The sequence below is a fragment of the Acanthopagrus latus genome, chromosome 2 (genome assembly GCF_904848185.1).
Source record: "Acanthopagrus latus isolate v.2019 chromosome 2, fAcaLat1.1, whole genome shotgun sequence".
NCBI classification, from domain to species: Eukaryota; Metazoa; Chordata; class Actinopteri; order Spariformes; family Sparidae; genus Acanthopagrus; species Acanthopagrus latus.
In genome coordinates this window covers 5,425,323-5,442,430 of record NC_051040.1, presented here as the reverse complement: position 1 = coordinate 5,442,430, position 17,108 = coordinate 5,425,323, and the positions used below count along the sequence as shown (strand labels likewise).

Below are 17,108 nucleotides of genomic sequence, written 5' to 3'. Positions count from 1 at the left end.
AACATTTAAAGCGCCTTCACAGTCTGTATTAACCACAATCAGAGATATCCAAGATGTATCTTACACCATCACAATCTTCAAATCTTTTGAAATGTTAATAAATCATCTTAATCTTCTACCTGCCAATTCAACATTCGTGTTATATTTAATAATCATTACTGACATCCTGCCCTCCTCCTCCTCCTGGTAGAGGTCCATGCCCAGCAGGACAGTTCACCCTTCGCTCCACTAGAGTGTGCGTTTGGACCCCGTTTGGTCCGGACGAGTGTATCATGTCAGAGGAGGAATGTTCATACAATGAGGGTCTGTGTATTGTAGTTCCGCTATTGCCTCGGTGCACCACACGGACAAACGATTGTCAATGGACTATGTGAGACGGATCTCAATCGGTTTATGCGACGGCTTCCTGCGCCTCGGCTGCGTGCTTTTCTCACTTGTAATTTGCAACCAGAGCCTCGTTGTTGTCCGGGTGGAAGAGAGAAGGACAGAGAGAAAGGACTAATTTCCAAAGGAAAAAAAAAATGCCGTGAGTCTTGAAGTTTAGTGGGGTTTTGTGCGTCTGTAGATTCTCCTATTTTGGCGACCATTCGCTCACTTTGATTATTATTATTATTTTATATGTATAGTTGGCAGCCTTACTCTTTTTTGAGTGGGGGAGGAATATTAAATAAGTGTGGCACGTTTGAGATAAAGTACGCTGACAGTGTGCCAGGGATGTGCCCATCGATGGAGCCGAAGTTGTGCGTGCTAGGGTTTTGAATCATCCGAGGGGATTCATACTGAATATAATTCATCTGTGAGCAGAGGTCGAGTCGTTAAGCAAGAGCGGATTAATTCCAGCTGTGAGTGCGGGAGTCTCTCCATGTTTGTAAATCATTACAGTTTTAATTATAAGCCGACCGAGTAACACCCCTGAGGAAGAGATTACTAATCAAATTCTGTAACATTTGGACTTTCTGATGCCTCTGTAGAGCGGCAGTGTGAGTTCATACTTACCTTATCTCACTTTATAGCTCAGTGTTTTTTAATATTCTGCGTTACTATAACATTTTCTATCAGATGAGAAGATAACTGTGCGACACGTTTTTCAATAAATATCACAGGCTACATCGTGTTCCCCCCCTCAAGTGACTTAGTGCGTGCAGTACAGTCGTTTTCCTTCCACATGGGATCATAGCTGAGTCCGCACGTCTTGTTTTCTTCCATGCCCGTGCTGTGGTCCATTATTAGCTCAGTGGACCTCAGTCTCCATAAACTTGTCGGGGACCCGCGGGCATGGGAGAGGCGACCCCTGCTCAGTCCGCTGCAGGGGCATTCGTACCCATGTTGGGTGTCGGTTTAGGAGCCATGCCCGGTGGGGTCGGCGGCGGGCCGGTGGTGGCCACCTCTCGGGGCTCCGCGGTGCCACAGCTCCACAACGCCATCGTGGAGCGTTTGCGCGCCCGCATAGAGCTGTGCAGGAGGCACCACTCCACCTGCGAGAACCGCTACCAGAGGGGTCAGGCCGAGAGCTCGGACCGGGAGCACGAGAACACGCTTCACCTGCTCAACATTGTCCACCAAGGGCCTGGGAACCGAAAGGCAAAGGGCAGCCGGGGATCGAACCAGCAGCCTCCCGAGTACAGCAGGGCCAACGGAGAGCAGAAGGGCGCAGAGGGCGAGCAGAAGATTTCCACCCGCATAGCGGTGAGTCTTGAATGAATGAATGAATGAATGAATGATGGTGGTGATGATGCTGATAAGTGAAGCTTGTGGTAACGATGACACACACGGTGCGATCATGATCATCGCGGTGATGACGTTGAGGATGGTGATATGGCTGCTGAGCAAACACTGCGAGATCTGCACAAACTTACAGGGCAACAAAACTCAGACCAGTAATGATTACATGGCATTCGAGCATTGTGCCAATCTGCTGGCCACAGCTGATTGCTGTGATAGTGTATTATGTAATGTTTTTTCCACGAATTACTCAAAAAAAAACCAAAAAAACAATAAAAACCTTTAAATCTTTATAAATAAACAGTGAGGGCCCTGTCTGTCCAAGCCTACAGGGCAACCAAATCCAGATCAAATGACCCAAGAGAGCCAGGAAATGTTTTTAAATCAGAGTAACAAACTCCAGGTTCCTGATTTTGCTGATTAAAGGGCCCCTTGAAGTAGATGGGATGATACAGGATCACAAAGCTTGCAAAGCAATCCATTCAGAGGAAATGGTTTTGAGGTCAATGGGCCATGGGGATGTTTTGCATTTACTGCAAACCATGTCAGCATCTCTACAGTGCAGCTGATCCAAACAGAGGGATGCAGATGCATTCTTGTGGCTTGTTTAACCCATTTAATATGCACCGGTATCTCATTTTGCAGTACAGATAATTCCGTTTCCTTTGTGTGTCTCATGAATTTGGCAGATTCTCTGGAGGATGCCACCTGTCATTGAGCAGGTTTCTCAAAGTGTGCCTTAACAAGAAAGTTGTGTTTGTTTGTATGTTTCTGAGGCATCCAGTATTTAGTAAAGAGCTGCGTGGCTTAATTTTGTACAGTTTGAGAATCTTTCTAGTGAAGGATATTGGGAAAGGAAAGTGTAGCTCGCTCCCTCAACAACACAGCCTTGTACAGTACATGACACAGGGAACACAGCGTGGCTTTCTGTGAGCTGATAGGACCGACTTCCTGTATGGCATCTGTTAAGGGCACAGCCAGTGAGATGTGAGATTTATTTAGTTGTTTTCTTTCATTGGGCACGAGGGAGTTCAGCATCTCAACTATGAATTATTTCCCAAGCAGAGTTTCAATATAATGTCAACAGGGTGAAAGCTTGCAGATGTCCCTGCAGTAGATTTGCTTGAGATGTTGGATGGAAAAATAAACAATGTAATTTTTTTTATTTTTTTTTTTATTTTCCAGTAAAGCCATAAAAGGGCATCGATGATTGTTCTGTCACTTCATTTATTGCCATCACTGGAATTGCGCACGGGATAGCCTCCACTACATGTCATGCAATTGTATTAGCTTTTGCCTTCATCAAGACTTTCACACAGAGGAAAAGTAGATTTTCCGTGATTTATAGTGGTAATATAAAGCTCGGTACTGCCGTGGAACATGATGGGAGGCAAGATCACGGCAACATCATGGATTATATTGACTGTCTAAAAGAGGTCAGGGAACATCATTATCAAGTACTGTTTCATTTTTTTTTTTTCTCCTCTTTTTTTTTTTTTTTTTTTACTGATGTTGACTCTGGAGTAGCGTGTTCTACATAAAACTGATGAGTGCAGCAAGATGGTGAGGAGGAAATGAAGTCCTGGCGCACATGTTTTTATCAACCCTGAGGTTAATATGTTTTTCGCAACTCATGATGATTGGATGAAGCAGAACAGCAGCCATTGCAAAATCCCCCTTTAATGCTTTTATACTCCATCTATCCAGCGTTAATACTGCAGAGGGTTCTTTCTGGAATCTCTTCAAATTGAGTAAAGTGTGGAAAAACACTTGAAAACAACAACTTAAACATTTTTTTTTTTAAAAATAATCTCTGCTATTAAGTACAACTTGTGTTTCACATGTTTTCCTGGGGTGCTGTAGTAGTTCACCATACTACATTCTTCTGAATTAAAAAAAAAAAAGTAAGGCTTCTACAATGGCCACATCTGTGCATGTTATTGACTGTTCACATTGGAATTTGCGATGGAAATGTACACCAAGTGAGGGGCAAACAACACAATGGATTATGACTGGCTGGGAGTGCAGAGTGAGCAGCACTTAACAACGGTGCTCATTGAGTCCAGATTAACAAAGGATATTCTTTTAGATGAAATTGGAGAAACGGGGAAGACGAGACGAGAGCTTACTTATCCAAACGTCTCAGAGAAATGATTTTCCATAATGCTTGCACGCGTTCATCGAAAGCTTTTTTGGAATACTCATATTTTAGATGTTTCACAACCATTTTTTTCTTTTTTCTTTTTGCAGTCTTTCCCTTTTTATACCTGTATCAAGTGAATGCATTCAGCAGAGAAATAGGTCAGAGTAGAGGAGCTTAAAAAAACACGAGCCCTGTGTTACAATGTACAGACATTCAGTTTTCATCAGATCAGGATCCAGCAACCATCGCATCGCACAAGTCTATCAACAATACGGATAGTGAGTACACAAACTAAAGGCTTAACAAACAGTGATACAACCTCGCTCCTCATAGCATGCCATACATTGTCATGCCCTATTATCATGCGTGTAACAAATGGCTCACTAAGCACCTTCTTGAAAGACGTCCTGGCCATGAAACTGTTTGAAGCACAAGGCCCCCATATAAATGTTTGGAGCCACTGAATACATTTCCTGCACATGTTTACTTTAAGTCAGACAGGCCTTGAAAAAGCAGTAGGCGAGGGATGCCTGGTGATTAACAGTCCTGTGTGCACTGGGAGGATTTTGTTATTTCCCAGTCTTGTTCTAGTGACAGATCTGGGAACTACGGGCCGAATACAGCATGCGCTCACAGAGAAAGTGATCTGTATGCTGATGTATTTGCCCCTGTTGTGTTTGCCCACTTGCCCTCTTTGTGTCCACCGCAGAGCAGCAGCTCTTTTTAAAAAGTAGGAGTGTGAGGCGTCTCGGTCGTTTAGTGGTGTAAAACACAAACCATATAAAGCAAAGTCCCCAAAGTTTAAATTTGGCTGAAGAACCTTGTCTTCCTTCTTATCAGTCTTATCTCCCCTGACATGTTTCCACTCACTGTTTACTGTGAGCTGCCCAATTAAGGCACAATGCCAAAATGCTCTTTAAGCTTTGTGTAATTTCGCCACAGTTGCAGCACCTTGGACAAAAGGTCAACATTGAGAACTGCTCTCAGATGCACATTTGAGTTTGATGACAGATCAGATGTTTCCAACTTGGAGTTCAGGACTTATAACAAAAGGGTCACAAGATAAATCCGACAGATGATACTTTAATCCTTCTGGACTAGAAATGATTGAAATGAAGCAAGGAAATAGGAAAACTCTTAGCATGAATTGGATGAACAGTCAAGGGAATAATGATGATGGGTTGCAGGTTGACTTTGTATTGATTTAAAGGGTCACAATGCAAAAAGGTTTTGAACTACTACACCGTGCTGTCTGTTGCAGATTACTGTCTATCAAGACAAATTGCAAGATGACATTTTTTGTTAAAACCTTAATCAATTGTACAGTTTTTTTTTTAAATGTATAATTGCATGCTCATGCTCATGCTCTCCTCTCTTCTACATAAACCAAATGCACTGTTTTGCTGTCTCTTGGCTAATAAAGCTAGCTTTAACGTCACCTCCTTGCTATTGTTCGCCTACATTATTATGTGGGTCAAAAGCTCTTGCCAGCTCCCTCTTTTTCTTCTCCTTTCTTCTCTGAGATCCTGATTTATGTGCAGGTCCTGGCATAGCAGGGAAGTTCACTCCAATAGTTGCTATTAGTTAGTTTAGATCTGTGAAATTTTTAGGTCATGTGGTCGGCTGAAAACCAACACATTTTATTTTTCATTTTCATCATTTCTTCACTTATATTTTGGATGAACAGGATTTTTGCTCGCCTCCATCTGCCCCCCAGCTGGGCACCAGAAAGCTTTCTCCTTGAGTTTAGCACCTTAAATCAGAATAGACAGTTCTACATCTAAATGTTTAATTGTCCTGCAGGAGTCATATTCAGCCCTGGTAAAATTAGCTCAGTCTTCAATCTGCGTATTTAGTTTTAAAAGGTCAAGAGAGTATTTTCTTCTCATAGTATAATTGTTGTATCAAACATTTTTTATATTTACGTTTAAAGCACATGTGTTGAGCCAACAGGACACTGAAACAGAGCAATCCCATCTCTTAATTTTGTTGTCGCCAAGGGCACCACAGCCACCAGCTTACCAGAGGATTGACAGCTTACTCAGATAGGATAGAGAAAAAGAATTCTATTCTCTTGTGGTCATGTATGATGGATGCAGAGTAGTGTGTGTTTGTGCATGTGTGTGAGTGCGGGGCGGAGTGTGCACTGTAAGTGCTTCCTGGCATACCCTGTTTGGCTGTTGAACTGCCTGAATCAGAGCTGCCGGTGGTCTGATTTCAGACTGGCTCGCCTGTGATGTGAAACAATTAGCCCAGGTCCATGGGGGCCACCCACAGTGAAGCCCACATCTCTGCCCAACCCTGTGGATGCAGCAAGGATCCATGTTCATCCCACAGATCACTCCCATGTTGTCATGGGAAGGCTAAAGTTTTTCTTTTTAGGAGTAGCTGGCTGTCAGTTGGTCTGAATACTGAATTACTTTAAGTCCCCTTTAGTGAGGACTGGAATCGCTGCGGGTGCTTTTTTTATTGACAGCACGAACGCACTGTAAGTCTGATGTGATTAAGCTTGTCTCATTGTGTGGACTGCATCTGCGAGATGAGTCTAGCATCTCATAGTGCTCTGATTAAAAGACATTAAGATAGGCCTCCATACTGTAGTAAAGCCATCTGTTAATCTCCTCCTTCTATTTGGGATTAGTGCTCATTCCAAGATATGGTTTAAACAGGGCTAAAATCAATCCAATTCTGCTCATGCATACTGCAGTTTTTGGTCTTGGAATATGTATTTGAAATGTCCTCTGTTATATAAATGTGAGTATTTCTAACAAAAAACACCCAATTTAGAATATTATAAATATCAGTTTTAAGTTTTTACTCTGTTTACACATATACAATGTTTAGGCAAAAAGACAAGGTCATATATTGACAGCTTATAACACTGGATAATTGGATGAGCGTGCACTATAATGTTCTTTATCCACATGCTGCAAAAACTGACAAGTCAAGTCAAAATTATTTATAGCGCACAAAGCATTTGTTAAAGGGCTGTACATACTGTATAATGAAATCAGCAAGTTGCAAAATTAGCATGACCAGCTAGCATCACAGTTTTCTTTTTCACTGAAATAACGATTACATTTGTGAATTTTTGTTGAGGTCTGCACCAAACAAACATGTTTTCCTACATCTGATTTGAAGGCCAGGATAATGTCTGCAGTGCTACAGTAATTATGAATCTGTTTTGTCAAATATGTCACATATTTGTCACATTCTCTGCAAAGTAAAAGGCTTCACATATAATAAAAAAGAAGAATTAGCAAGTATGTATATAAGTGAGATAGATTACATACAATGCATTAAAAATGTAATATTTGTCACACACAATACGATAAAGAAATGATAAGCAACATTAGCAGAACATATCCAAAAATGTGCAAGAGTGAGACAATGACATGCACACATACAGTATATATACAAATATATGTTACTGTGCCCACATTGCGCGAAAAGCTTTGAGTCAATACAAATCTATTATGCTCCATTTACGATCCACCTTACTAGATTTAATTTAAGAAAACTGATACCCACTGGCCTGACGGTGTAGTACACCCTGGAATGTGATTGAAGTTAAAACTCATTTGTTGACATTTGCTCAAGCATTTCCAGATTCACGTCAGGCAGTAACATGTTTTCCAAGATGGATATTATGACTTCTCCATCCATAAATGTCTGTGTTGTGTCTGACACCACATAAACAGAAGAAAAGCATCATTGCATTCAGCTCAGGAGGAACATGACAGTGGCTTCCTACTGATACACATCAGCTCACTGACTTATGTAATAAAAGTTAGGGCCATGTAACAGTATGTTCTGGACATTCCACTGTCATATCCGAAGGCAGTTCATAAATTCTTAGAACAGAGTAGATCTATGTAAGCACAGCTTGTCTTTTAAGGAAAGGGGGGAAGTGGTAGGTTAATATCACACACAAGTATAATGCTGTGGCTTGTCGGTTTCCAGGAAATTACTGCCTCTGGAGGACATTTGTTTGGACAGTATGTTGATTTTGACTTAGTTAATAGCTACTGTATCATCTTCCGGCTAAATCGTGCATGAAATGAATGTCTCTGTTCCCCAGTAAACATAGTTTGATGATAACATCAGCGTACATGCATTCTAAACAACTTAAATTTTGTGATCGTGATTGGTATGTCCTCGAGGGAGAGCAGGGTACAAGCTTCAACAAGCTTTGCTCTTGGTAGCCAAACCCAGACACCAGATTCTGTGGCACAAAGCAAAGTTCACTGATGACTGACATGTCTCAGAGGAGCTTTATTTTTCAATCCCCTTTTAGTTAATGAAGATGTTATAGACTGTATTTCCAATCTTCCACTCTTTTAAAGTCTTCAGTGTCAAGGTGGCACAACTCAGGATCTTCAGCAAAACATTAATTCTAGTATGATGATGTCAAAGTATGTCGGATGAAATTTTAAGTGACGATTTAAAGGACATCTCCAGTGCTGAGCTGTAGTTGCAGTGTTGTGTCTCACTGCCTCCATGAGATCAAACTGGTGGTTTTACGAGTCTCCTTTCATTGTCTGTCCGGCCATGGTAGCTGTCGCTGACTACCCTGTTCCAAACAATGTTGTTAATAGCAGAAAACATGTATCACTTCCTGTGCACCGGTGGATTTTTCCCAGAAAAGACCTATGAGACACTGGGTGCGTGAACAGTACATGCTTTCATGATTATGGTGTAATTTTCAGTCACTGATGTAGAACAGCAGCTTAAAGGCCACATGTAGTGCAAATAAAAATGCTAAAATCCACACGGGTGGACTGGTCAGGTCAGCCAGAGTGAAGGTGGGTTGTGAGATGAGTCTTGATTGTGCAGTTTTAGTGCACAATCTAAAAAGTCCACATGCGACTCATGTATAAAGTCCATGTCCTAATGCTTTCGGGTGAACTGCATCATTATATCACAGTTAAAGCTGCAGTGATAAGTTGATTAACTGATTAGCTGATCAACTAAAATGATAATCGACTTTAGGCTCTGGGAAATTATGCTGAGCATTTTTCACAATTTTATGGACAACAATTTTAATAACTGGCAGATAAATTGATAATTGAAATTATAATTAGTTGCAGCCCAGTTCTCACTAATATCTATTTCCTGTTTTTAGCACAGCTTTAGAAATTGCTTATTTAAACCTAAGCACTGAGAGATGGAAAGAGGTTCATCATGTAGCTGGAAAAGTACTAAATCTACATTATGATAAAATATATTTTGGCTATTAAGACCTTAGTGACCATTCTGATGAATGAAATCAATGGAAGTTTATGTTATTAATTTATAATTATGACTGGATGATTACATATAATGTTATCTCAATAGAAGAAAAACTGAATCCAGTGTAAGCTGTCTTAAAAAGACAAGGCTCAGCAAATATGATGTCATGCAGCGGCAGCAGCAGTGTGTTGGAAATAGTGCTCTGTGAATCTGGGACATCTCGGTACCTGGCAAGATTTGCATTGCCTTCTCCTCCTGAAATGAGCACACTTTCATTTCTTTTTCTGGACTAATTTTGTTAACAAGTTCCGATCCTGACAAAAAACAAAAAAACAAAAAACGCACCGTACCACAAACAAGAAGACAAAGAACAACATGTGAATCAGGGAAGACGGAAATTTCCCGACACCCAGCAGGGCAGTAAGGATGTGTGTCAAATCAAAGACATTCATGGATCGACTGTTATACAGTATCTCTAGTAGTGATGTCTGAAGAATCCCCTCATCCTCGTTCTCTCTTCCTTCACTAAACCACCCTCCCACCCGCCACACACACAAACACAAGCACACACGTAGACACACGCACACACAACCCACCCGCCTCATGTTTTATTCAGCAGCCTATGGGAAGGCTGTATCAGTCTTTGAAGAGTGCTGCCGAAATCATGTAGTAGACCCATCTCATCCTCAGTCTTCAAGGGATGATACAATGTAAGTGTGTACATGCTCAGAGGAACACAGGGGTCCGACAGTCCAGGTGGGCCAGGTCTGCCGTGCAGTTGTATGAGGCCTTATGGGTAAATTTAGCCTGTAGTTGAACTTGAATGACTGCCCGTCCAGGGTTAAGAACCCTTTTTTTCTCCACAGACATCTGGTTGCTTGTCCCTGGCTGTGGTTTGCAGCCTCTAGCAGAGCTTGCAAGGTAACAGCTTTACCTTCAAAACACCGTGTTAACATTGCAGAAAGTACACGATCAGCATCAACCTTGCAACGTCTCCTCCCTGGTGGTGCAGGTTGTTTTGTTGTTGTCTACCCAGTCTGCTAATTTACGCTCGGTGTGGTAACAAATGAAAGGTCATGTGTATGTGCGGGGCATAATTTATTTTCACATGATAACAAAGATGCTGAAACAATTCATCAGTAAATCAGATAAAAAGACAATTAATCTGTAGACATTTTAATTGTCATGTTAAGTACATGAATGTTATGGTTTTGGACTGCAATATCTGAATAATATCTCTTGGAAACTGTAATGGAAAAAAAAAATTCCCCCCTTACCTGTAGTGATATTTATCCAGCTATATTTTCTGTCTATATCTCTGCACATAAGAAAACGTGCATCTACTGTTAGTTAGGCAGCTAGCCTAACAAAGCTCACTTCGCTTGCTAGCGTTAAAATTAATCCGAAGTGGACGCCATTAATGTTAACATATACTGTATCACAAGCACGAGCCTCTCCTTCATGAGTAGGTGCACACAGCCTACACGGTCATATGGAAAGAAAATAGTTACATGGAACTGCTCACAATAAGGTCTGTGGATTGTCTTCAGTAACCGGGTCATGATGTCTGGAAAGAGGCACTGAGTTTTTCAGGTGTATTTTTTTGGGGGCACTTTTAGCACCAGTGCCATCCAGTTCTATAATATTTTTAGAACTCTGCTACTCAAACCAAATCCATCTGAATGGATAAATAGCACTATAGATAAGAGTTAAAATACTTTTTTTGAATTTTTTTCTGTGTGTCAGTTGAAAACAACATGCATCTTGCTCAATAGGAAACCATGTTGAAACCTGACATGTGTATGTTTAATATATCTGCAATATGTTTAGTTCACCAAAAATGGAAAAATCGGTTCCAAAAAATGCTGCACGATTGTTTAAAATTTCTGTGTTGATTCTGCAGCTGCAAATTAGGCTCTGCAGCAGACTCTTGTGAATATGCGTGAATACTTGTTTGATGTTTTGAATATGAATTACCCCACTGTTCAGTGTTTCATCCAAGTGAACATTTCACTGGGTTGAAATACCTCCGTTCCCTAGAGGTTTGGATTAGAGAGTCCCCACTGTATTCCTTTGTTGTTGATTTGTGCTTTCAGCATGCTTCCCGTTGTTACCAGCACTTTGTTTGAATCTTCGAGCATTATGTGGACCTCAAGACACAAAGAAAAACTCATCTGCGCCACTGAAGTCGATGGGGAATTTTAGGATGACTAATATATTAGCGCACCATCGTAGCTATTAAATCCACTTGACTGAGGAAACATTTTTTTTTCATGGCTTTTCATCATCTGGAGTTTAGACATAAAAATATATGTGAAGCTCGGGGCAATCGCTTAGCAAGAAAGGGCCGTGTTTATGTACATCTATATATTCAGAGGGGCCTTGTAGAGGTATCCATTCATGCCTGATGTGATTTCTTCTGCTGAGAGAGCTCTTTGAGGTTTGTCAGGTTTTTCCTGCTTGACTTAATTGAAGAGAGGGCAGGATTGTGTGTGAGGAAAAAGAGGGAAGGGAAGGGGGGGGTGGAAGGGAGTGGAGGGTAGTGCCTTGGAGTGTCTTTCCACAAGTGCTTTGCGACCCAGTGCTGAAACTGGAACCCTGTGGGAACAAGCATGTTCAGGTGTATTTTATGTGCAGTGCATGGAAGGTGAATTGAGGGGACAAATTGCAAGCAGCAACTGAAACACAAGCGGTTTGCTTCGCTGCCTTGTTTTCAGCACTCGTTTAACCCATTATTTATGGTTTCCACCATTTTTAGCATTCATATTGTGCCTCGCATCAACAGCTATGACGGTTTTGTTTTGGGCTGACAGTTGCGCGACGCTTGGATAAACAGGAGCTTATCTATAACTGTTCTCACACTTATCTGACAATCAGCCACCTGATATGTCAGAGTTCCCGATACTTGTTTTAGCTGCTGTGGTAAACAGACCTGCTGATCACCGGAGAAGTGGGTGTGGATGTCAACTTATGTGTTACCTTGTTAACGTAATGTCTTCACCTCGCTGAAAACCTTTACTCCACAACAAGATACAGTATGTTCATTAGACAAAACCATCCAAAGCCACAAAACCTAATCAGTTGTCTTGCTCCTCTGCTGAGGAACAAAAGCAAAGCAGCTTTATTTGCAGGGACTTCAAACAGCCTATTCTCCCCAGGGTCATTACCCTGCTCAGGAAATGAGAAAGTGGGCTCCTGATGTCACTGGCAAACCCCTTCCACAGAATGCGGGCTAAAGTAGGAGGGGGGAGGGGAGGGCCACGCTAGATCAGAGTTCAGACATGTTTACATTACAGCTCAGGATATTTCTCAGAGCTCGGCCAAGCTGCTGAAGTTCCCAGGCTCCAGAGTTGCGGAGTGCTGAAAAGAGGCACAAGCATTCACTTTTTCTTTCCCTTCTCTCCCGCCCGCTCCAGCGCTCTGGGGTCGAAGTCATAGTTCAACTCCATTTGCATCTCTGTAATGTTCTGCTCTTTGCTACAGTTGTCCTTGGGGCAATATTATAGATGTGGAATATATGAAATGTGGAAAGTCACAAACATGGTTGACATTGACAATGTTTGCATGTCTGAAATGGTGCTGCTGACATTGTGTTAGTAATGAAAGTCGAGAACTAATAGAAAATTCAGCACCGGTGTACATTATTACAGTTTTTGTCTCTAGTCCTTGACGTCTCCTTTTCTTTATGTTGTGTCTGATATGCATACACATTTACTCTGCCTCAGCGGTGACAATAACAATATGCTGTCCCATCTTTTAAGGTGAGCAATTGAGTTTAACAAATTGGTATTTTATTAAATGTACTATAGATAGTCTAAATGTAATACTGATACCTTTATTTGACCTACATAAGCAAATGAGACCGTCAGTGAGAAGACTGGCTATTTTCATAGAGTCATTATAGTTTTTCTTAATGCCTTTATGTCACCGGGTCAGATTCCAACTTATCCAGTTCGGATAATTGATAAAATTAGTACTGTTTTTTATGGCGTAGTGCTGAGGATGAATTGAGGAAAGAAGTTGCTGCTCGTCAGTCAGGTGTTACGGTATGGCTTGTTTCCCCATCATCATATTACAGTTATTAATCTTACAAACCCAAAAAAATATGTTCCCTCATCATGCAAACAGGTGTGCTTATACGTTTTTCTTTCACCTGCTTTTAAAACAAATGCATGTGCTAGTCTGATCAACATCTTTATCACAGGAAATGGTCTGTGTTCATACTTCTTTTGTCCACAGAGGCCACCATATCCACAAACCATGGAAGTCTCTTGTAGCTGCTTTAAGTATCAGATCCATTTTAGTTTTGTCATCTTGATAGAGATCCAGGGATTACTGTTTTTCGTTATAACCCCTTGTAGAGCAGTGTGGCAGGATCGTATCGAGGAGCGGCTGCATCACCCTGCCTTTATAGAGCTGCCAGCTGATTTAAAGCGTTTAATTAGTCGGGATTTCACCTGAGACTTGAGAGGATTTCTCCAGTTTACATTTTGGATCTCATTGTCACAGCCTTTGCTGCCATTGTTGGTTCTGATGACATTGTTCTCATCAAACCAATTACTGGTATCTGGTAATGTGACAACATTGTTTAAAGAGAGTCTGACTGGGCATGGAACGTGAGTGTTTAGGCATCAGACGATTTTAAAATGAATCTCTATGTATGCCAACTTATTTGGAGGAGAAAACAAAGGCAAACAATTAGAATTAAAAAAAAACTGTCACTTTTAATCATCCATCACAATTCAACCAACCATACTTGCCTTAGTTGTGTGTATACTCTTCTTATGCAGTTAGGGATTATCAACAACATTAGGGATCCATTCACTTTTGGCTTTACCTCCAAAGAGAGTCTAGCTAATATGTTTTGGCTTTCTAGCTGTTCGGCTGCTAATTTTGAACCCATTGAACGTTGTTGTTGTAGTGATGCTGTGGTGATCCCAGAGAAGTACAATAATATCATAACCATGTTGTTTTAATACATTTTGAAAAGACAATAATCTCCTTTCAATTTGGTTGTGGTTACACAAAAAACAGACTTTGGTGCTGTATCAGCCTTCAAACTCTGACAACCGTCAAATCCTAGTCCAAATGTTTCAGACTGCTAGACCAGCCTGTCTGGAGCATCAGATACGGGTCTAGAGGAAGAACATAGATGGTCTTGTTTCTTGCCTCAGCTCTGCCAATAAGGCTGAGAAGTGGCAGCTGGAATGTTTGTGTTAGTGCTGTGCTGTGGTGAGGTGTCACGGTGCTGAGCTATGCTCTGGCGCCTGCTCTCTCTCCACCTTGCCTCGAGGCACACAGACACCGCTGTTGCATCTACAGCACGCACGGAAGGTGAAACCAGGGGAGGATCTCTGGTCTGTATCTGCCCCCGGTCGAGTCATCTACGATTTGGTTTTAACAGGAAGCAGGCCTCAGGTGACAAAGGCTCGGCACCGTTTGGTGGTTATGTTGGACTATTTTCCATTTTGAGCTGATTAAGCTACAAACCCACAGATTTGGTTATGATTTCAACTATGCCACTGCTGCAGTTAAAAGTAATGCTCTTCGTCATAAAATGGATTCTTAAAAGCGTATAACAGGCCATGTTTCGCTTATTAGGACCAAGTCCCTTCTGGCAGATGTAATAGTGCAGGATTTTGACTGGCAACAGAAGTTCCTCTAATTCAGATGAGGCAAACCTCAAGTTATAACCAGGTTTGGATAAAGGATTACATGTAACAGGATTATCTAAGCAGATTATGTAATGATATCGTAAAAAATATTGTAACAAAATGTAACAAAAATACGTAATAATCAGGCCAAATCTTCAGAGATCAGAAGATTTCAGAAATGAAATCATAGACACATTTTCATTCATGAATTACCTGGTGGCTTTAGATTACCTCTTTAAAATTCAATTCGATTCAAAGTTCAATCAGAGAAGACAATTACAAAAATGGCTAATTTGAAAATGTAATGAAACTTGCATAATGTTTTTCAGTATCAGCGATGTGTGCTCTTTGCATGACAAGCCTATCCCCAACATGAGAAGATTAAATGAACGTGTAATGAGCACCGTCACCTTAAATCATGAACCAGATAGTAACAGCCTGGACATGTTGTGTAATGTGTCTAACATTTATGGAAGCTGTAGAAGAATGTGTCAGGTAGATACCGACGCTGTGCAACAGTGATGATCACTGTCTTTTTTCAATTTGTGCATTTTAAGTACCGAGAGCTTTTATTGAGTGTGGCCATTTCTGAGGCTGTAGTTTGTGGTGGATTGCGTGACGGTGTTAATGGGTTTCTATGGGTATGTGTATTTTAAGATAAAGGAAAAGAGAAATGAAAACAATGATAAAACTGGGAAGTTGAGCAAGGCACGTCCTGCTATCTGTGTAAGGGCTTTTCGTTTTCACCGTCCTCCTCCTCTTGAAAGGTCTCTGCCACATTTCTCGTGGTATTACTCCTAATTCTCCTCAGTTTGTTGCATTTGCCACTTTAAGTTTTTATCTCATTTTCACCACTCTCAAGAAAAGTACAAAGTGGGTTTAATCCATCTGGTAAAGCCAGGTGGTGAATGTTGCCTCCAGGAGATGAGAATGAGTCTTAAAACAATTAAGGAGGTGAATCCTGTAACAACACGGGAGCTGCTTTTGAGCGGGTAGAGAACATCTAAATAAAGCGTGATATTTAAAAAAAAAACATGTAGACATTCAGATTATCGTGAATTATAGAGAAGATACAGGGCAAGACCAAATCATATGTCTTGTTGACCTTTACAGCAAAGACACGAGTGGTCTACTCCAGGATAGACTTTGTTTAAACATATGCAAGTGAAGTGGACCCTTTAAACAAACCCAGGTCATATCTATACTATATCTGGCGCAGGGAGGGGAGGTACGTGTTGGGTCAAGTGCTACTCCCAATGCACTAATAATCAATTAGTTATCTAACCCTTCACTGTGTCACTCTCTCTGAGGAATGAGTGTTATTGTGTGCAGCGCCACACCGAGCTGACTTGAAAGAATATGATGAGTGTGTTGCTATCTATCCTGACAACATGTTGGAGAGAACTAATAAAAAATACTTAACCACAGACTGTAAATACACAGTCAGAGGTAATGGTTCCTGTAATAAAATCCCTTTTCTTTCATTAATTTTTTGGCTGACTTGTTCTTGTAAATTGATGGCAGAAAGATCATTAAGCAAGTAAAGACTGATTCTCTTGCCTTTTCTCCTCGCGGAGGAAAAAACAAAAAAACAAAACAAAACTGTGATGCTGCATTCTTTTCATAGCTGTTAGTGAGAAAGTGGGGTTATTATGTGTGCGTATGCATGATAACAAGAAGGAGAAAGAGAGTGAAGAGAACATTCCTTTCTCACTCCCACTCTCCACCACCACACCCCCATTGCTACTCACTGCCACCCCACCCCCAGTTTCCTTCCTGTGCTTTTTTTAGAGTCTATTGGATGTTTTTCCCACATCCGGCAACAAAGCCAGCCTTTTTATGCCATAACCTAACAGCATGGTGTTCTGTGGTTCTGTTACACGCAGGCACGGTTACATGTGATAGATTAATTGAAGCCCACTCTTTCCTAACTTCACGTCCTCCTTTACCTCACTTGACAGATGGCTGAGGTGTTCTAGTTGGGTGGAGTGTCTCCATTCAGAGAGGAGACAGGTTTTATCATATGGTAAAGAATATGTTCTGTGTCCTGTTGCCAATAACACTGGTTAACTAGATAAGCGTCTTGAAATATTTTCAAATAAGACTTAAATACTAAAAGGTGCTGTGAGGAGGTAGTGATGTCGCTGTGGATATATCATGCAAAGGGAATCTACGTAATTCTCAAACTATCAATTTTAATATTGTCTTAATATTAGACTTTAGCTATCTTTTGGATTTGCCTAGATGTTCATTTGCAGTTGTAGGTTGTGCCTTAGCCTAAGTGGGTGGCATACACACCGCTGTGAGCTGTTGTATCTGTGTCACTGTGCACCAAAATGCTTGTTAGCGATGGGAGT

General features: G+C 41.1%; 1 protein-coding gene across 1 annotated transcript in view; it reads left to right on the top strand.

Annotated features, from left to right (window-relative positions):
- The first annotated feature begins 251 nt into the window (after positions 1-251).
- zmp:0000001236 (mastermind-like protein 2) overlaps positions 252-17,108 on the top strand; it is a 38,786-nt gene continuing 21,929 nt past the window's right edge. The window contains exon 1 of the mRNA XM_037084469.1: positions 252-1,686. Coding sequence (XP_036940364.1) covers positions 1,276-1,686 — 411 coding nt within the window. The 5' untranslated portion in view covers positions 252-1,275. The remainder of the gene's footprint in view (positions 1,687-17,108) is intronic.